The 22,269-nt window shown below is 37.9% G+C and overlaps 1 protein-coding gene across 11 annotated transcripts in view; it reads left to right on the top strand.

The window, feature by feature from the left end:
• LOC108519782 (probable G-protein coupled receptor 75) overlaps positions 1-22,269 on the top strand; it is a 211,715-nt gene that overhangs the window by 166,264 nt on the left and 23,182 nt on the right. For all 11 annotated transcript variants that reach the window (XM_017859020.1, XM_017859024.1, XM_017859023.1 and 8 more), the window contains 2 exons: positions 9,540-9,797; positions 16,096-16,232. In XM_017859020.1, the coding sequence (XP_017714509.1) occupies positions 9,540-9,797; positions 16,096-16,232 (395 nt within the window). The remainder of the gene's footprint in view (positions 1-9,539; positions 9,798-16,095; positions 16,233-22,269) is intronic.

Raw genomic sequence — 22,269 nt, 5'->3', positions numbered from 1 at the left:
ACTGTGAGGACACTACTGAGGGGAATGGTGCTAAACCCATCCCCATGATCCAGTCATCTCCCACCAAGCCCCACCTTCAACACTGGGGATTACAATTCATCATGAGATTTGGGTGGGGACACAGATCCAAACCACCTCAGTAGATCTAGGGTGGGACCTGATATTCTGCATTTCTTTCTTTTCTTTTCTTTCTTCCTTTTTTTTTTTTTTGAGACAAGAGTCTCACTCTATCACCCAGGCTGGAGTGCAGTGACACCATCTCAACTCCCTGCAACCACCACCTCCCGGGTTTACGCGTTTCTCATGCGTCAGCCTCCCAAATAGCTGGGATTACAGGTGTGTGCCACCATAGCTGGCTAATTTTGTATTTTAGTAGAGATGGGGTTTCACCATGTTGGCTAGGCTGGTCTCGAACTCTTAAGCTCAAGTGATCTGCCCCCCTCAGCCTCTCAAAAGTGTTGGGATTACAGGTGTGAGCCACTGTGCCCGGCATACTCTGCATTTCTTTCTTTCTTTCTTTTTTTTTTTGAGACGAAGTCTTGCTCTGTTGCCCAGGTTGGAGTGCAGTGGTGCGATCTTGGCTCACTGCAAGCTCTGCTTCCTGGGTTCACACCCTTCTCCCACCTCAGCCTCCTGAGTAGCTGGGACTACAGGTGCCCGCCATCACGTCTGGCTAATTTTGTTTTGTGTTTTAGTAGAGACAGGAGTTTCACCATGTTAGCCAGGATGGTCTCGAACTCTTGAGCTCAAGTGATCTGCCGGCTTCGGCCTCCCAGAAGTGCTGGGATTACAGGCGTGAGCCACCGTGCCCAGGCCATATTCTGCATTTCTAACAAGCTAACAAGATGGTGCCAATGCTGCTGATCCACAGACCACACTGTGAGTAGCAGGACTGTAGAGCTGTGCTGCCCAGATTGGTAGCCACCAGCCACATGTGGCTATTTAAATTAATTAAAATTAAGTAGCATTATAAATTACTTCTTCAGTTTCCCTAGCCACCCTTCAAATGCTCCAGAATCATGTGTGGCTAGCTACCCTACCGAATAGTACATCATCACAGAAAGTTCCGCTGCATGGCGGTGGTATAGAGAATTGACTCATAGTAACTCTCTCACGGCTACTTTTAGACCCGAACAATTATTTATTCACAGCAAAAGAAGACCTGGGCAGGGTCAACAGCAACAGGTTACTTATAGTATTTATTTCCTCTTTCCGGAACGGACAACTCAGTGTTCCCAAAGACAATATGGAAGGTTGTTTGGTTAGCTCAGGACCTGAGCAAAAGAGGTTGGATATGTTTACCAGATTGTGAGAATGGATGAATTACTTTTCTTCACACTAGAAGTATATTTTCTTAATAACTAGTATTGGGCATAAGAATCAGGGCTGAGAATGCTGGGGAAGACATCCTATTAAGAAACTGCCTTTTGGCCGGGTACGGTGACTCATGCATGTAATCCCAGCACTTTGGGAGGGTGAGGTGGGCAAACCACGAGGTCAGGAGATCGAGACCATTCTGGCTAACATGCTGAAACCCTGTCTCTACTAAAAATACAAAAAGTTAGTCGGGCATGGCGGCACGCTCCTGTAGTCCCAGCTACTCGGGAGACTGAGCCAGGAGAATGGCATGAACCCGGGAGGCAGAGCTTGCAGTGAGCCGAGATCGCGCCACTGCACTCCAGCCTGGGCAACAGAGCAAGACTCTGTCTCAAAAAGAAAACAAAACAAAACAAAACAAAACAAAACAAAACAAAAAACCAAAAGAAGCTGCCTTTTGACTCCTTTTTAAAGACATAATATTTTGTCTGTCTGTTTACATATCTGCTTCTTCATTAGACTGTAAGCTCCTTGAGAGCAGGGATTTGCCCTGGATCTGACTCCTATTAGGCATTCAAAATATATTTGTGAATTAATGAATCAATAATTATATCAGATTGGCATATTTATTGTATGTTAGTCTTCTTCAGTGCCTTGTGGAGGGAGAAGGATGGAGCATGATTCTTGGGCTTGGATGAGTCACAGATGTATAGTGGCTGTGTGACTTCGGGTATTTCACTTCATTCTGCTAAATCACATTCCGTTATCTTTAAAATATGGATAGTAATAACACTTAAGCTTGCTTTAGAAAATTATTTTGAGGATCAAAAGAACTAACAGTTGTGAAACGCTTTGTAATTTATAATTATTATCTTTAAAAATCCCTAGTTTTTTGGGTGAGAGGATCTTTGGTCTCAATGTCCATATACATACAGATCACCTTGCACAGGTGTCTGTCTTGTTCTCTCATTCTAGGGTATTGCCTGTTTGGAACATCCACTCATACTTTCAAACTGTCCCTCTCTGGCCAACTAGCTTTTGCAATTTATAAATATTTACAAATGTTTAACAAATTTAAAAGTTAAAAAAAAAATTAAAGAAGTTATCCACACAGAAGTATGGAAAAGAAAAAAGATTGAAGAAAAAAACAAGAGCCTCCGGGAACCAAGGGACAATACCAACAGGTCTAACATTCATGTCATTAAAATCCAGAAAGAGAGGAGATTGGGCACAGAAAAAATATGTAAATTAATAATTGCTAAAAACTTCCTATTATTGGATAATGATATAAATTTACAGATTTAAGAAGCCTGTTAAACCCAAACAGGATAAACTCACAGAAAGGCATGGTCAGAAAAATCAAACTGCTATAAACCAAATGTAAAGGAGACCTAGTCTCTCCCTGGATCAAAGAAGAAAAAGAAAAACAAAAGTAAAGGGGAAGCAGTATGGTGTACAGTAGTCCTTGGTCACAGACATGAGTTAACAAACTTTGTTTTTGTTTTTGCATCTCTTAGTAATTTTGCTCCTTGAAGTGGCCATGTAAGCATAATTACAATTTTTTTGTGTGTGGCTATCGAAAGGGCATATGAAGTATTTTCTTTCATATGAGACTTGTAATTGAACCAATATATTATTAGGTCGATTTTCAGTGAGTAGTCATTGTAAAATGCTATATTTTTAGCCTTGAAAAAATAAAGTCAAAACATCAAAATATCTGTTTTAGGAGTGTATATTCTCTTTGTCTTTTATTTTTCATTCTAGAATTGGGCAACACCTTATTCTATAAAATAGAACATAGCAAACTTCAAGGACAAAGAGACTTAGAATTTGGTTGTGGGAATATTGTCAAAAATATCAAGGTTCAAAATTAACCGAAGTAGGATCGCAGGTCAATGTGAAATATTGTCACTTATCTCAACTAGAGTGATAATTAAATGGCTTCAGAAGGCAAATGCAGAAAGTTATATAGTTGTAGAAAAACCTTAGTTCTTTATTAGAGAGTTTTCATAAGTAATGGGATAGAATAAAGACAACATGAAACACAGGAAATCATCTTGATAAAATGCAGAATCTTTGTTTTTTTAGACCAGTTACCTAAAAGGTGAAGGAAAACCTTTCATTATTTCTAAAACTAAATACTACATTTTTATTATCTAATGTCTGGCTGGTTGCTTATACAGTTCCTGTATGCGTAATGTGAGACTCATTTATTTTGAGTTTCCGTATGAAGCTTTGCCAATTAGGCAAGAAAATGATCATTTTCCCAGTAGGTTTTGCTTTAGTATGTCAAGAGGGTCATATAACCAGTGTCTGAGGGAAAAAAATTGAAGCTGAAAATATGTTTTGATTATTTCTTTCAATAAGTAAGCATTTTAAAATTTGGGTTGCCTACAATCACATGACTAAAATTAATTAAATTAATTAGAGTCACCAATTATAAAGCAAGGACAATTGAATGTAATTTTCATTTTAAAATAGCTATCATATGTTGTTTTTTCCTTTTTTTTTTTTTTTTTTTTGAGACAGAGTCTCTTGCTCTGTGGCCCAGGCTGGAGTGCAGTGGCGTGATCTTGGCTCACTGCAACCTCTGCCTTCTGGGTTCACGCGTTTCTCATGCCTCAGCCTCCTGAGTAGCTGGAATTACAGATGTATGCCACCACACCTGGCTAATTTTTGTATTTTTAGTAGAGACGGGGTTTCGCCATATTGGTCAGGCTGGTCTCAAACTCGTGGCCTCAAGTGATCTGTCTGCCTTGGCTTTTTAAAGTGTGGGATTACAGGTGTGAGCCACCACACCCAGCCCTTCTTACTTTTCTTAATGTGACATACATGAATTTCCTATATCACTTTTACCAGTTATTAATAAGAGTTCAAATTTGGTCACAATACTGGTATCAGGTAACTTAGAAGACTCAATTTTCCAAAATTAATTATTTGATATTCTAATTTTTAGGGATTTGGTAATAGATAAGTTGAATGATGTAAATTTAAAATTTTTATTTTTATAGCAACAGTGTGTTATGATAGTGTTAATTTGGTATGATTGTTGTAATTAACGCCTATCTGACTTCAGGTGTTAATGGCTAAAAGACTTTCTTTTCTCATTTGTATGTTTTCTAGTATTTCTCTGAAATCTATTAATTTAGTATTTGTGGTCTTTCTTGCACTATTGACCTGTTGTATTCTAATAAACTTTTATCTACTTTTATAAATAGTACAACTAATACCAAAAGGTGATGAAATTGATAGGTAACAGCTTTGGGTTTTCGTTATTATTGTTGTTGTGGTTTTGAGATAGAGTTTCACTCTGTTGCCCAGGCTGGAGTGCAGTGGTGCAGTCATTGCTCACTGCAGCCTCAAACTTAGGAGGTCAAGTGATCCTCCTGCCTTGGCCTCCTAAAGTGCCCCAGGTTTTAAGTTTTCTCTTCATTATTTTTTCAGCTAATTCAACTTTTAAGTTCACTATCAGTGTTCTGAAACATTTTTGGTAAGTATTCTTTGTGAGGATGACCCTTACCTCCTTTCATCACTCCCAGGGATGATGGAAAGGTGTCTCCTCCACTACTGTACAGATCCTGCAACAAAAGCAGTTTTTGTCCTTTGGAGCTAAAAAGTTAGCAGGTATATTGATATGAAGCCAATCTTTCAAGAGTAATTGAGTAATCAATCTCGAATGAGGAAATATAAGAAAAAGATTCCTCCAAATGGAATGGGGAGGGGAGAGGGAAGTTGAGAAGTTTTAGGACTGAGCAAATATGAATGCCTTTTATATATGGCCGTAGAAGTAAATTGTGGCTTAGCTCACCTGATTTTATCTGTTTTTCTAATTGATACTAATCATTGTTATTATATTAGTTTCACAGAATTCATTGTGTTCATTCTAGCCCCCATGTCGTGTGGGCACATCTGACAAAACTGAATGTCTTCATTTTGTTTTCAGCTAATGGTCAAAAGCCATTCAGTAAAACTCACTATTTGGCCTGTTATAATTCATCTGATAAGTTGGTTGGATATTTTGTTTGCTAATTGAGCTTAAAATGCTGAAGATATTTGCNTTTTTTGTTTTGTTTTCTTTTTTTTGAGACAGAGTCTCTTGCTCTGTGGCCCAGGCTGGAGTGCAGTGGCGTGATCTTGGCTCACTGCAACCTCTGCCTTCTGGGTTCACGCGTTTCTCATGCCTCAGCCTCCTGAGTAGCTGGAATTACAGATGTATGCCACCACACCTGGCTAATTTTGTATTTTAGTAGAGACGGGGTTTCGCCATATTGGTCAGGCTGGTCTCAAACTCGTGGCCTCAAGTGATCTGTCTGCCTTGGCTTTTAAAGTGTGGGATTACAGGTGTGAGCCACCACACCCAGCCCTTCTTACTTTTCTTAATGTGACATACATGAATTTCCTATATCACTTTTACCAGTTATTAATAAGAGTTCAAATTTGGTCACAATACTGGTATCAGGTAACTTAGAAGACTCAATTTTCCAAAATTAATTATTTGATATTCTAATTTTAGGGATTTGGTAATAGATAAGTTGAATGATGTAAATTTAAAATTTTATTTTATAGCAACAGTGTGTTATGATAGTGTTAATTTGGTATGATTGTTGTAATTAACGCCTATCTGACTTCAGGTGTTAATGGCTAAAAGACTTTCTTTTCTCATTTGTATGTTTTCTAGTATTTCTCTGAAATCTATTAATTTAGTATTTGTGGTCTTTCTTGCACTATTGACCTGTTGTATTCTAATAAACTTTTATCTACTTTTATAAATAGTACAACTAATACCAAAAGGTGATGAAATTGATAGGTAACAGCTTTGGGTTTTCGTTATTATTGTTGTTGTGGTTTTGAGATAGAGTTTCACTCTGTTGCCCAGGCTGGAGTGCAGTGGTGCAGTCATTGCTCACTGCAGCCTCAAACTTAGGAGGTCAAGTGATCCTCCTGCCTTGGCCTCCTAAAGTGCCCCAGGTTTTAAGTTTTCTCTTCATTATTTTTTCAGCTAATTCAACTTTTAAGTTCACTATCAGTGTTCTGAAACATTTTGGTAAGTATTCTTTGTGAGGATGACCCTTACCTCCTTTCATCACTCCCAGGGATGATGGAAAGGTGTCTCCTCCACTACTGTACAGATCCTGCAACAAAAGCAGTTTTGTCCTTTGGAGCTAAAAGTTAGCAGGTATATTGATATGAAGCCAATCTTTCAAGAGTAATTGAGTAATCAATCTCGAATGAGGAAATATAAGAAAAGATTCCTCCAAATGGAATGGGGAGGGGAGAGGGAAGTTGAGAAGTTTTAGGACTGAGCAAATATGAATGCCTTTTATATATGGCCGTAGAAGTAAATTGTGGCTTAGCTCACCTGATTTTATCTGTTTTCTAATTGATACTAATCATTGTTATTATATTAGTTTCACAGAATTCATTGTGTTCATTCTAGCCCCATGTCGTGTGGGCACATCTGACAAAACTGAATGTCTTCATTTTGTTTTCAGCTAATGGTCAAAAGCCATTCAGTAAAACTCACTATTTGGCCTGTTATAATTCATCTGATAAGTTGGTTGGATATTTTGTTTGCTAATTGAGCTTAAAATGCTGAAGATATTTGCCAATTTTTATTTGTTTAAAAGAAATTTTGTTTTCTTGTTGAATTTTCCCTTACTGTTCTTTTATATGTGAGCACTGTTTTTTTGCACAGTTTTGAACTTCAAGGAGCAGAGTGGTAGAAAATGTACAAATCCTCAAAATAAGGTCTAGACATTGGATCTTTTTAAATCTCTCCTCTCAGTATCTGATGTTGTTCATTTTTTATATAATATACAGTCTCTCTATGTCACAATTAACTCTTGAGATTTATGTTAAACAAGAGAGACTTTTGTTTAAATCTCGGGTACTTGAAGAGTTTTCTCAATTTGATATTAGGGCTACAGAGAGAATTTGTCGAAGTGTTAAGAGAAATACATACTAATTTATATTTTAACGAGAGGTTATCCTTGCTCAAGTATTTACTGTGTGCTTAGTGACATGTAATAATGAAGGTCATATAAAATCCTGAAGTTGAAGTTGCTTGTGTTTTTGTAGTTTGCACATGTATTTGAGACCTTCTTTAATAACTTTCCCAGAAGCTCAGGGCATGCTGACAAAACTCTTTGCTTCTCCAGTTTATTTTGTGTTTATTTTATTCTTTAAAAAAATAGTTTTTTTTTGGAAAAGGGTCCATATTGTAGCACTCTGCCGTTTTATAAGGCTTTTGGGATTTGCTCTTGCCCCTTCTAATACAAGGCAATGTGAATAATTGGAAGAGGTTTAGAGGAATTTTCTAAAGTGTGTTTTGGTAGAATACTAATTCTGTAGATTGTTAATAGATATTATATGGGATCAAAGGGGTTGTATTGTTAAATAAGTTTGGAAAGTACAGGATTAAATAATACTGAATAATGTTTCTTTTGTGGAGGACTTTTGAGAATTTTTGCTATTGAAGCGTGCTTTGGTGAATTCCTAAAAGAGGAATGGATCTACAATAGATTTGAAAAGTCCAGAAACATAGGATAGAACTTATATTTAAGTATATATACAATTGTTCTTGTGTTTACAGAGTTTAGGTCATTTTATACTTTTGTTTGCTTTTTTCAGATTAATGATTGGACCTATTGCTTTAATTTTAAAGGTACTTCTTCTGAACAGTATCTGGAGGTTGAATGAAAACATAGAGCATATAATTGGAAATGTAACTAACATACTGTTTAAAAATACATTCATCCTATCTTTCTTTCTCAGACTCACTGTATACTGTGTAAGGTTTCTCAATTTTTTTCACTGGAGAGTATTTTTCATATGGATCATTTTCAGGAACTAAAGTTCCATGTAACCTACTTTGGAAAACATAGGTCTGGCTTTAAAATATTCTTCAATTTGACTGTATTATGAAGTGTTCAGTTTTCATAATAGAGAAGAGATATTGCAGCAATTTGCAATGTCATATTCACTGTTAGATTTTGGTTTGATATCATTATCCCAGTTCTGCCAATTACTAGCTTTGTGACTCAGCTTCAGTTTTTGCATCTATAATGGAGACAGTAATAGAACTTAATTAATTTTAAGATGTAGTACCATAAATTAAATTTTTTTCATTAAAAAGTTTTTAAATTTTTTTAAATACCGTTATAAATGTAAGGCCAGTCACGGTGTCATACCTTTTGGGAGACCAAAGCAGGAGGATTGCTTGAGGCCAGGAGTTCGAGACCAGCCTGGGCAACATAGTGAGAGTCTGTCTCTACAAAAAAATTTAAAAATTAGGCATGGTGGCATGTACCTGTAGTCCCACCTAGTCAGGAGGCAGAAGTGGGCGGATCACTGGAGCCCGAGTTCAGTTACAGTGAGCCTTGATTGTGCCACTGCACACCAGCCTGGGCCACAGAGCAAGACTCTGTCTCTAGAAAAATAAATAAATTTAAAAGTGGGAGGGAAATTGGCTAAGGTTATTGCTGAAGAAAATGATATCTTAGAGATTCCTAGAAGGAATCATTTAGTTTTAAGGACTGATCACATTGTTTATTGATTTTGTTAAGCAAAGCATTTTGTAGTAAAGATACTTAATTGTACAAAATGTCACAATTTGAGTTTTGTTTGTCAATGATAATTTTAAAATGACATTTATTTAAGATGAATGTTTTAAATTATAATACCTGTTCACAGTTGAAAATTAAAACCATGAAGAACTGTGTAAAAGCAAAAGCCCCACCACATTCTCTAATCTCAATCCACTAGATGTGTAAAAACCATCCACTGTCTCATCTACCATACTTATTCTGCAGCTGTAAATACTATTAACAATTTGTGGCTGGGCGCGGTGGCTCGTGCCTGTAATCCCAGCACTTTGGGAGGCTGAGGTGGGCAGATCAAGAGGTCAGGAGATCAAGACCATCCTGGCTAACGCGGTGAAACCCCGTCTCTATTAAAAAATACAAAAAATTAGCTGAGCGTGGTGGCGGGCGCCTGTGGTCCCAACTACTCAAGAGGCTGAGGCAGGAGAATGGCCTGAACCCGGGAGGCGGAACTTGCAGTGAGCCGAGATCGGGCCACTGCACTCCAGCCTGGGCGACAGAGCAGGACTGTGTCTCAAAAAAACAAACAAACAACAACAACAACAAAAAAGCAATTTGTAAGAAGTATCTTATGTCAAAGTCTAACTTGCTCTTTTTTTGTTTTTATTTTTTATGGTGGAGCTGTGAGTTCTTTGGAATTGTGAACATTCTTTTGAAATATGGAGCCCGGATAAATGAACTTCATTTGGCATACTGCCTGAAGTACGAGAAGTTTTCAATATTTCGCTACTTTTTGAGGAAAGGTTGCTCATTGGGACCATGGAACCATATATATGAATTTGTAAATCATGCAATTAAAGCACAAGCAAAATATAAGGAGTGGTTACCACATCTTCTGGTTGCTGGATTTGACCCACTGCTTCTACTGTGTAGTTCTTGGTAAGAAATTCTACCATAGTGGGGCTTACCCTTTTTGAGTGAATATACTACCTTTAATTTCCTTCAGTTTCTTGAGATCGCAGTGTTTGGAGAAGGGTGTATCTGTGTTTTGACTGCGATGGCTGAATTGGGGTGAAGGAGTTGGTGGCTGCTAATAGTGAGATTGAGTTTAAGCCCAGAGTCCTGGGAAGAGATAAGAGGTGACTGGAAGGAGGTATGAGGGGATAGATGCCAGTGAACTCTTCTAAGAGAGATATTTCTTCGACTTCTGGCCATTCCTCATGCTTCTCTTAAAATGCGTGTGACAGAAGAAAGAATGCTTGGAGCTGCTTTGAAGATTTCTGTTGTCTGTCCCTCAGCCAACCAGACTGAATACTCCTGCCCTACAGCATCCTGTCTGTTTGAAATATGTCACCCTTAATAAATACTGATTTCTGAAGTATCTGAGAATATGACTTGTTTACTTCAGGTAGTTTCTCAGAAGGGCAGCCCTCAGTGACAGATGATACAAATGCTGAGTCAGTATTTTTTGGGGGGCAAGAAGAAGACTGTTAGCCTCCAGCCTTTACAAAAATTGTTGGGGTCCTAAGACAGGTAATTGTAGTAGCGAGAGGACTCTCTTGGGCTGGTAATTCAAGTCAAATGAGAAAATAAAATGGAAGTCTTCAGGAAAATAGAGGACATGTTATTTTATAGAATTTCAATAAAATATCTAGAAGTCTTCACTTTTGTGTTTCAATTCTCCCCCCACGTGGTGTTTGTCCCTAAGGCACTCATTTTCTTCTTAGCCACACTCCTTGTGTTCTTCTACCAAAGCTATTAACTCTGACTCAATATGACTTGCCCAGTACTTTCAGCCTTCATGCCCCTTTCTGGTTTCTAATTTCTTTCTTTCTTTAACCAAAACATAGAAGCTGTCTGATACCTACTGTTGTGGTTTGAATGTGTTCTCAAATTTCAGGTGTTGGAAACAATCCTCAAATTCATTTGTTGTTGATATTTGGAGGTGAGATCTTTGGGAGGTAATTAGGATTAGATAAGATCATCAAGATGGTGCCCCAGTGATGGGACTGGTGGGTGGCTTTATAAGAAGAAGAGAGACCTGAGCTGGAATGCTTTTGCTCTCTCACCGAGTGATGACCTCTGCCATATTATGACACAGCAAGAAGGCCCTCATCAGGTGGGCCCCTTGACCTTGGACTTCCCAGTCTCCAGAACTGTAAGAAATAAATGTATTTTCTTTATAAATTACCCAGTCTCAGGTATTGAGTAATAGCAACAGAGAATGGACTAAGACAGAAATTTGGTACTGAGAAGTGGGGCTGTTGCTAATAATGATTACCTAAGAATGTGGAAGTGGCTTTCAAACTAGGTAATGGGTAGAGGCTGATAAAGTTTGGAAGAACAGTCTAGAAAAAGCCTGTTTCCATAAATGGAGTGTTAAGGGTGACTCTGGTGAGTGCTCATAAGATGAGAAGACTAGGCGAGTCTGAACTTTCTTAGAGATTATTTAAGTAGTTGTGACCAAAATGTTCATAGAAATATGGATAGCAAAGGCCATTTTGACAAGGTCTCAGATGAAAATGAGCAATACCCTGTTGGAAACTGGAGTAAACACCATCCTTGTTATGAATTAGTGAAGAACTGGGATGAACTCTGTCTATGCCTAAGGACTTTATGGAAGGCTGAATTTAAGAGTGACGAACTAGGATATCTGGTGGGAGAAATAACTAGGTAGCAAAGCATTCAGGCTGCTGCATGGCTACTTTTGGCCACTTATAGTGAGATGTGAGGGCAAAGGAATGACTTAGGACAGAGTCTATAATTAGAAGGGAAGAAGAGTAGAAAATTTTAGAAAATTCTCAGCCGGGCTCTGTGGAAAAGAATGAAAGAGAATGTTCAGGAGAGGAACCCAAAGTTGTGACTAGCAACCCTTTGCTGAGCAGATTTGTACAAATAGAAAGTACCATCAAGACAATTAGAAAAAAACCTTGAAGGCATTCCAGAGATCTTTGAGGCTGCCCCTCCCATCATAGGCCCAGGGCTCTAGGAGGTCAGAATGGTTTTCAGGAGGGTTTGTGGGGTGGTACTAATTCTGCAGGCATGTAGAATGCAAGAGCTGTGGGGGCATGGATTCTTCCACCTAGATTCCAGAGGTTGTTGAAAACAGTCTAGGGGCTCAGGCAGAGACCTGTCCCAGGGGAGGAGCCACTGCAGAGAGCCTTTCTAGAGCAATGCCCAGTGGAAATGTAGGGTTAGAGCTGCCACAGTTTCTACCATGGCAATGCCTAGAGGACCCATGGGAGCAGGGCTGCCATTGAGACCTCAGGACTGTAGAGCTACCAGCATGCAGTGCCATCTTGGGAGAGCTGAAGTCTGGGCAAAGCCATAGGGGTGTGACTGAGCCCAGCAAAGTCATAGGGGTGGAGCTTCCTGAGGTAGTGGAGGCTCAACTCCCATCCCATTTTATCCAGGAAGCTTGACATGGAGTCATGGAAGATTATCTTGGAGTTTCAAGATAATCCTCTTGAATTTTGGACTTATTTGGGTCCTATTATTCTTTGCTTCTTGGATATGTCTCCCTTTTGGAATGGGAATGTTTGTGTTAACGCCTGTCCCACCATCAAATTTTGGAAGTATATAGCTTGTTTGATTTCACAGGCTCACAGCTGGCAGAAATTTAAGGTGAATTATGCCTTGAGTCTCACCCCCGTGAGATACCAAAATCCATGTGTTATTGGAAAGGGGTCCCGATCTAGACCCCAAGAGAGGGTTCTTGGATCTCGTACAAGAAAGAATTCGGGACAAGTCAGTCCATAGAGTAAAATGAAAGGATGTTTATTAACAAAGTAAGGGAACAAAAGAATGGCTATTCGATAGGCAGAGCAGCAGCATGGGCTGCTGAGCTGCTTATACTTACTGTTACTTCTTGGTTACATGCTAAACAAGGGGTGAATTATTCATGAATGAGTTTTCCAAGAAAGGGGTGGGCAAGTCCCAGGACTGTGGGTTCTCCCCCTTTTTAGACTATCTAGGGTAACTTCCTGAAGTTTCCGTGGCATTGGTAAACTGTCATGGGGCTGGTGGGAGTGTCTTCTAGCATGCTAATGCATTATAATTAGCATATAATGAACAATGAGGATGACCAGAGGTCACTTTCATCACCATCTTCCTTTTGATGGGGTTTGGCCAGCTTCTTGACAAGTGCTGTTTCATCAGCAAGGTCTTTGTGACCTGTATCTTGTGCGGGCCTCCTATCTCATCCTGTGACTAAGAATGCCTTAATTTCCTGGGCATGTAGCCCAGTAGGTCTCAGCCTTATTTTACCTAGCCCCTATTCAAGATGGAGTTGCTCTGGTTCATACACCTCTGACACATGGATGCTCAAGTCCCTTTTGTAAAATGGCATAGTATTTGTGTCTAGTCTATGCACTTCCTCCCATCTACTTTGTCATCTCTAGATTACTTATAATACCTAATGCCATATAAATGCTATGTAAATAGTAGTTGTACTGTATTTTTAAATTTTTGTCATTTTTTATTGTTGTATTGTTATTTTTTATTATTGTTGTTAGTATTCTCAATCTACCATTGGTTGACTCTTCGGATGTGGAGGATGAGTTCTGTTACTCAATTTTAGTAATCCTTAATCCCTTGCCTAACCTGAGGGATCTGTACCAATTTTTCATGCTTCTTTCTGCTCCTAAATTAGGAAAAACCTAAGCAGGGGAAAAAAATCGTTGGATTTTTTTTTGGGAAATAATTTTCATAATCTTTAGTCCATCATTTCAAAGATATTTTGACTCTAAATTACCAAAAAAGGATAACATTGCCTGTTATCCTTTCCTCCCCAGCCAACTAAATGAACTACTTGTAGGGAGAAGGATTTATTTAGCTTTATTCTCTTAGAAGGCTTTGTAAATTTATCCTCCCTTTCCCCAGTTCTGATACTGCTTCCCCATTTTCCCCACTTGTGAACAGTTGAGAATTTTGTGACAATAAGCCATTGGGTGTGTGCTGTATTTATCGGATACGTGAAATAGAAGAGTTAAGAACTAGTAAACTAGAAACTATTTTGAAGTAAGTTGTAAAACTTTCAGTATTCTGAATGGAGAATGCCAATTACATGTTTTTTATTCCTGAAGAGTAAGTAACTTTGGTTACTTTATATTCATTAGAAAAAATACAGTGGAAAATTTTTTAGCAATGAAAATGCTTAACATGTTCAAATTTTTGTTCACTGATACTTTATTGAATGGGTAAACCAGTGTTTACACTGCATATTGTTTTGCTTTCTTTGATCAAATTTACATTCAAAGAGCTATTACAAGAAACATTCTATAAAAATTCCAATATGTTGTTAAAGTGGATTTTGATTGTTATTTATACCACATGCAGATCTGTTGCTTAATCTTTGTCACGTAAATTATAAACATATTTTCTGGGTATTGCTTGTCTTAAGCAGTCTTAAAAGTGTATGTGGCTGAATAATTGCCTGTCACAATATTTAAATGCAAGACTAAGTCTTCCTTTACCTGCGCACCCCACCCCCATGTAATGGGAGAATAGAACATAAATGTCATTTGTGTATTTAGTTGATTAAATGTCACTCGTTTGTGATTGTACAACTGTTCTGTACAATGTAATGGTCACTGTAGTAAAATAACAATACATTTTTAGTGGCATTATCAGTGTTGGTAAAATAAACTCACCATCATATTAACTAAAGCTGTGCAAACAGATTTACTTGTCATGTATATGTTCAGATAACTGCGTAAAAATGACTTTGTGTTTGGTCACAGTAAGACCTAAGGCGCATTAAAGCAGAAAAATGAAATCATTAAAAAAAGAAATAAAGAACCAGAACCAAGTAACCTTTGGTTTGGGACCCATAAGAAGTCAAGGAAATTGTTAGTCTTTGAATATATTTTATCATTTCATTTATCCTCAGTATTTCCTGATAAGTTGTGGTTTCACTGATGTCTCCTGAGAAATAAAATGTTTTCCCAAGACATCTGTGCTACACTTTAAGTTCTTCCTTAGGTGTTTGCATGTGGGAGAATTAAGAATTTGGGAAATAATTTTCATAATCTTTAGTCCATCATTTCAAAGATATTTTGACTCTAAATTACCAGAAGTGTCTTTGAGATGATAAGCTTAGATTATTATTCAGCTTTTCTTTCCCTGTATTTCCTTTCCTTCTTTAGTTGTTGTTCAGTACTATTTCCAAAGAGGTGACCGTGAGAACAATTTCTGTTTTGGTAGTAATTACCAGAAGCCCTAGTGACTTTTTTTTCTCCAGCCATTGTGATGGTAGGGGAGTGTCTGATTGAATACAGGATAAGTAATCTTGTTAGGATTTAGAGTTCTTTTAAGGGTTTGACTGAATTTTAAAGCTTCTAAAAATATAATACTGAAGTTTTCAAATCATTTCTGGTAATACCAGTTTTTCATATAATACTTCATAGTTTTAAAAGTATGTTTACTATGTTATCTCATATTTTCACATATAGTTCCCTGTAATGGGCAGATTATGTATTATTCTCATTTTAAAGAGCAGGGGCTAGAGCTTAAAGAATTCAGGCAACCTGTTTATAAGTAGCAGAAGCAGTATTAAACATCAGGACTTTTCTTAAGCCAGTGCTCTTTCCATTAGGTTTCAAGTACTTATAAATTTTGGGTTAGCCTCTTTTGAGTGGGTTGGTAGGGAATCTGACATTATTTTGAAAGAACAGAGGAAAGCCTTTTTTGGAACCCCTTCTTTCAGTCCTTAAAGACAAGTCTTATTCTGTTACATCGCTTAGGGCTGAATTTATAATGGGGGGAAGGTTGTTAGAGGAGAACAGCTGTGCATCCCTGGGAGATGGGCAGAAACAAGCCATACTTGTACACTCAGGGATAACTTGGGGTGTTTGGGCTTTATCCTTTTAGGATTATTAAATTATATGTCTCTAAGGATGGTCAATTTACATTTGGCAAGATAGTCCAAATGGGAGGAAATAATGGCAGATCCACTGATGTCATTGGTTCTGTCACCCATGAGAAGGAAAGTTCCTACTCTCTCTGTGGTTCCTTTTGTCATCTCGTAGACAGCTACATAAAGTTCAGTTAATAGGAACCTGTAGATGATTCTTCATATCCACTGATTTTGCGTGTAGTTACATAAATACTTAAAATGCCCTGGTTTTCTGTCTGCCCTCCTCATTGAGATTTTGTAAGAATAGGTATATGGTGTTTGTTTCTAGTACGAACCCTTGAAATGTTTTGTTTCTAATATATTAACATCTTGCTAACATAGGACTGACTCAGTCAGCATTGACACCCTTACCTTCACTTTGGAGTTTACTAATTGGAAGACACTTCCGCCAGCTGTTGAAAGGATGCTTTCTGCTCGTGCCTCAAACAGAAACGCTTGGATTCTACAGCAACGTATTGGTAAGAAAGAATAACTTTTAAACACACTTCTCTTCTTTTCCTTCTCTTGCTTCTCTAGCTGTATTGTAATTATAAGTGAAAAGATTCATTGGCAAACACAAATTAGACATAATTTTGCATTTTTTCTTATGTGAGGAAAAGATGGCGTTGTTAGGGAGACGGCTACTAATTCCCTTCAGTAAAAATCATATCTGATTTTATAAGCTTAACCTAAGGAACATACAAAGAAAAGCAGATGCTTACTGATATTTTAATTTTATGATATCCTTTTATTTTAATAAGGATTATATACACAAAAGTAGGTCCTAAAATCTGCTTATTCTGTATTTAGTTTCTGGTCAGAAAATGCTAAACTTAATTTTCTCTTTGGAATGTCTGTGGAGTTATGTTCTCCGTGTAATATTTTATCATATCTGAAAGGAAATGTAACCATTCTTTATACCTGTCCTTACCGAATGTATACCAGTCTGTTGATATGGTATAACTATAGAGATAAGCTGAGTGAACATTCTGTGAATTGGTCGATATTTTAAAAGACTATTCTAGAACAAAATTTCAATTTACCTCACTTAAAAAAAATTTTAAACTAGTTGAAAAAATGAAAGAACACACAGTGGTGGAAGATTTCGCACAAGGAACAAGTTTAAACATAACATATGCAAAGTATCCCTATTTACTTTTTCAGATTTATTTTGCTTTGACTGTATTTTGTTAACCATGTGTTAGGAAAATTGTTTCTTCACTGCTATTTTACATGAAATGTAACTCTTCATAAAACGTTTTGAATAGATTTTAACAAGTGAACTTATTCATATGTAGGAATGTGTCTTCTAATTTTTTGGAAAATTACATTTAAGTAAATTTTCTCAATCAAAACAGACATTCAGGAAAATACGCCTTTGAACTGAGGTGTATTCAAACTGTTAGAGAGGTTTCTGTTAAAGAAAAATTCATTTGGAGTCTTTGAGCCTTCTAGTATAGAATTTCTTTAATGATAATGCTGGAAAACTCACTCTGTGTAACTCTTAATGTTGAGAATTGCATCTGCTTTTACTAATTATGTGTCTGCAGCAGTAGAGAACAAATATCTATTCAGAACAGATAGACTATGGAACAATGGATTTGAGAACAAAGAGTCAAAAGAGGGAGCATATGCCAAATGGGAAAAGTATTGCTACGTATCAATTAGTAAGGATATATGGGAGTTTACCCTGAAGACCTTAACATATGGCAAGTTTGTCCAGATGAAGGTAAAAATTGTGCATGAGTACTATATTACCCTGCAGTAGACTAAATCCATCAAGGGCTTCTTGTTTAATTAAGTACTAGGTAGAGGTTGTGTAGGGTAATAATCATCATCTATTGAGAGATTTTTATTTCAGCTGACGATTCAAAAAAGCCTTTCTCAGAGGCTTTTTTCTGAGCTAATGTAGCTAATGGTTTTCTGGTTTGTTTCTCTAGCCACGCCCTCTTTTCTTGTTTCCAGTCTCATATATCCAACTATCTTTTGGACATCTCCATTTGCTGTCTCACATCTTGACATATTCAAAATTGAACTTACTATTTTTACTACGGATTCTTCTGTTCTGTCTCTTTTTCCTGGTTCAGGAGGTGAGGTGGTTTGGGAGTATTATTTACCAAGAGAGCGAGTTAACACTGGAAGCTGTTTTTTATCCGTAGCATAGGGGTGATTTTTGCCCCCCTGTAGACATTTGGTAATGTCTGCAGACATTTTTTTGGTTGTCACAATGGTTAGGGATGCTATTGCCATCTAAGGGGTAGAGGCCAGGGATCCTGCTAAGCATCCTGCAGTGCACAAGGCAGCTTCCTACAATAAATAATTATCTGGCTACAAATGTCGGTAGCACGGAGGTTGAGAAATCCAGATCCACAGTGATTCTTGTGTTGTCCTATCATGGAAAGGCTTTTTATCCCTCTCCTTGTTGCAGCCTACTTGGGGAAAGCTGGTATTCTTCCTCCTACTTATATTGGTCTCTCAGGGTATTCTTTGGTGCTTTCTCTTCTGCAGATAGTAGGCACCATTACAATGCTGGAATTTTAGTAAGACGGAGAAAAACAGTTGCCTGGCTTTCAGATGGGATTGTGACTCTCTTCCTTTCTATAATTCAGGGCTCTCTTGGGGCACCCTTTTATCATCAGTTTTCAGGATAACAAATTTCTGCATGTTGGTCATCGGGACTCCCTCCTTTACTGGGATTTTGAGCTACAGGATCTCTAGTAAGCAGAAGCATGGTCAGGGTTTTAACACTAATGGGCACGAGCCTAGCAGGACAACTGTTTGATTAACCTCTTTACAAGACTGACCTTGCTTTTACCCCTCTTCCTCCAATAACTTATCATGATATTAACAACGGCTGCCTTATCAATATGTTAAAAAAATTTTTTTTGAAAAGATACCTCTTGCACCTCTGCCACTGTTAGTAAACTCTTAGATAATTCCTAGCTTCCTAGCTCTACTCAGTATTCAATATCTATCCCTTGGGAAAGATTTTTCTCCCATTTTTTATTTAAGCCCTTTTCAAGTCCTATAGATGCCATGTACTTGGTCAAAATTATTCTTTCCTCCCCTTTTTTCTCCCTAAGTAAGTAGCAACTTGCCATGGTAGTTTATAAACAAAAGTAACAACACATTTCTTGCTTCTCATATTTTAATCATTGAGTCAGATTTGTCTTCGAAAAGTTTCTTGCATCCAAAAGGAAATGTATACCAGGTAAAATTTACTGAGTGGTTGCAGTTTCAGTAACCGTCTTTTAATCAAGTGCCTCTTACATACCTCTTAGAAACATCAGGCTAACCACGTAGCAATAGATGTCTTACTCAAAAAATTTGCCAACTCCTGGTCAGGTCTAAGTAATTAAATTATTATGGATAAAAGCACATGGCTTTTCGTCCTGAACCTTTAATGATTAGATATATGTAATTCTCCTCAGAGTGTTAACATGGATCTGGATCCTACAAAAAGGGTCCTTTAAAGGACCCCAGGAAACTCTGCTTTGATCTTTTTATTTCAGTGTTTCCTTGCTTTGTTCTGAAAAGGATTAAAATAGTTATATAATTACTATATATTATCACAAAAACAGTAAAACAAAAGTGAAGAAAAGAAAAATGAAAAAAAAAAAAGGTGGGGGATAGATAAAAAAATGAGTGGCAGGAAAGCATAGCAATGGGAATTTGATACTTGTCTGTTGATAGGCTGTATGTTTGACTCTGAAAGCTCTGTTGTCATTGACACTAGGTGACAGGGTTCATAAGATCAAATAAACCCGTTCCTCAGAATAGATTTTCTTGGATGCTGTTACAGCGTGCCTAACAATGTCTTGTAGCTGTGGGTTTTCAGGACTTCTTTTACGTGGACTGTTGTTTCATACCAAAGTGCAGGATTCAGTAAAAAGGCAGTCTTAAGTAGTCATTACAGTGTGTTCAGGTACCAGACTTCTGTTGCTGTGACTTGACGAAGAGCTAGATTTTAGAATATCTGGAAGATGGGCCTGTGTGGCCTTTTGAGCAGTTCTCTCTAAATATTCTATGTCTCAACTCAGTTTTAATTTAATAATTAATTAATTAATTATTTGTGGGCAAAGATTCTTGCTCTGTTGCCTAGGCTGGAGTGCAGGGCACAATCATGCTCACTGTAGCCTCTACCTCCTGACTCAAGCAGTCTTCCCAACCTCAGCCTGGCGGGTAGCTGGGGGATCAGGCAAGCATGTCCCACGACGCCCAGCTAATTTGTATGGTTTTTATTGGTGTGGTGACGGGTTTCGCCGTGTTCCTGCTGCTCTTGAACTTCTGGGCTCAAGTGATCCTTCCTGCCCCAGGCTCCCAAAGTGCCGGTATTATAGGCACGAGACACTGTGCCTAGCTTCAGCTAGTTTTAATAGTAGTACGTAGCAATGAGTTTAAGTATACTACCTAAGCAGTATGAGAATACAGATATTTTGTTATTGCAAGTTGAATTGAGAACATATTTTTAAGTAACAGTTGATCTTAAAAGTAGAAGCAAAAGAAAAATGAATATTGAAGGTTGATCTGTGGTAGGGTGAGTACTCCAGGAACATTATGAGGATTCCTAGCTAAATATGGTGGGTTCAGCAAGTATCCAGTTTAAGCAAAAATTTCCCTTGAAACTTTGAGCTATGCTCCTAGTTTTGAGCAATGTTCTTTTCTCACATAGCCTTCAAGATAAATAATCTGTGGTAAGTACACCAAGGTAACTACATATGATAATTTATTTTATGTGATTGTTAGATGCAGAAACAAAGCTTAGGGTTAGGAATAGTTGGTCTGTAATCCTTTCTGGTAACAATGAACTAGCATTCCAGTTGTCTGCTAAAACCATTTCTAGTTTAGGATAATAAAACATATTAGTTTTAAAAGAATATTTGTTTTTCTGTTTTCTTTAGCAAGAACATATATCTTGTTTAGTTTATAACACATCATTACGTTACTTGTTAAAAAGATGAGAGTTGGAGCACAACCTTATTTTATGCCAAAGAAAAATTTTAACTTTTCTGCTGACTTCAACCCTATGGTAATGATCTGGTGCAGGTTCTGCATGGACAGCAGACAGAATATAATGGTTGAAGGTTGGAGCTCTAGAATTAAATAGACATGCTTCCACCACTTTCTCTCTCTTTTTTTTCCTTTGACTACCCAAATTTATTCATTTTAAACTTGACATGATTTATCTTTTTTAACTCTTAATATAGCACTAGAACCTCTTTAAATTTTCATGGAAAGAAAGGATTTATGACATATATTTAAAATTTATTGGCTAAAATTAAAAAAAATTTTTTTGATCAATTTATTTCAGGCCATTGTAATCTGGTTTGTATGGTCCTGGAGGAATAATCATGTACCGCAAATTCTTTTTTTTTTTTTTTAATTACACTTTAAGTTCTGGGATACATGTGCAGAACATCATGGTTTGTTGTACATAGGTATACATGTGCACTGGTGGTTTGCTGCACCCATCAACCCATCATGTACATAAGGTACTTCTCCTAATGCTGTCCCTCCCATAGCTCCCCACCTCCCAACAGGCCCCGGTGTGTGACATTCCCCTCCCTGTGTCCATGTGTTCTCATTGTTCAACTACCACTTATGAGAGAGAAAATGCGGTGTTTGGTTTTCTGTTCCTGTGTCAGTTTGCTGAGAGCCTCTATCACTTTTTAGCTACAGAGAAGTTACTTACATCCCTGAACTTTGGTTTCCTCAATTATAAGAAGAGATGGTAATAGTAGCTACCTCATATCATTTTCACAATAGACATTGTCATTGTGGCAGAGACAGACCTCAGTTAACTGAGTTCCATTTCATTTTTATCTTCCCTGGAACAAAGAAAGACTGGATTTTTCAGCTTTGATTGTTACATGATTGAGGCAAGTGGTCAAAGCATAAACCATGGCAGGTAAGCACTCTTTGCTCTCCCTTCCCTTGTTGAAAGCAATTTGAAAGCTCATGTTTGAAATGGTGGTTACACAGGATGGGTGACACCTGGGACACTCAAGTGTCATTTTAGGAGAATTGCCTGACCTGCAGAGGATTTTGCATGAGCAAGAAGTAAACCTGTGTTGTATTAAGACACTGGTTTTTAGGGTTTATTTGTTAGCATAGCATAACCTAGCCTATAGCCAAGTTAATTTATAACCAGATCCTATCCCAGAGTCAGTGACCAAGGAAAGAGCAATAAAAACAAAACAAACTGGATTAAGAAAATGTGGCACGGGGCGGAGCAAGATGGCCGAATATGAACAGCTCCAGTCTCCAACTCCCAGTGCGAGCGACACAGAAGACCGGTGATTTCTGCATTTTCAACTGAGGTACTGGGGTCATCTCACTAGGGAGTGCCAGACAATCGGTGCTGGTCAGCTGCTGCAGCCCGACCAGCGAGAGCTGAAGCAGGGCGAGGCATTGCCTCACCTGGGAAGTGCAAGGGGGAAGGGAATCCCTTTTCCTAGCCAGGGGAACTGAGACACACAACACCTGGAAAATCAGGTAACTCCCACCCCAATACTG

The sequence above is a fragment of the Rhinopithecus bieti genome, unplaced genomic scaffold (genome assembly GCF_001698545.2).
Source record: "Rhinopithecus bieti isolate Rb0 unplaced genomic scaffold, ASM169854v2 scaffold_47995, whole genome shotgun sequence".
Taxonomy (NCBI): Eukaryota; Metazoa; Chordata; class Mammalia; order Primates; family Cercopithecidae; genus Rhinopithecus; species Rhinopithecus bieti.
Note: the sequence above shows the minus strand (reverse complement) of the source record. Positions and strands in the feature narration are given on the sequence as shown.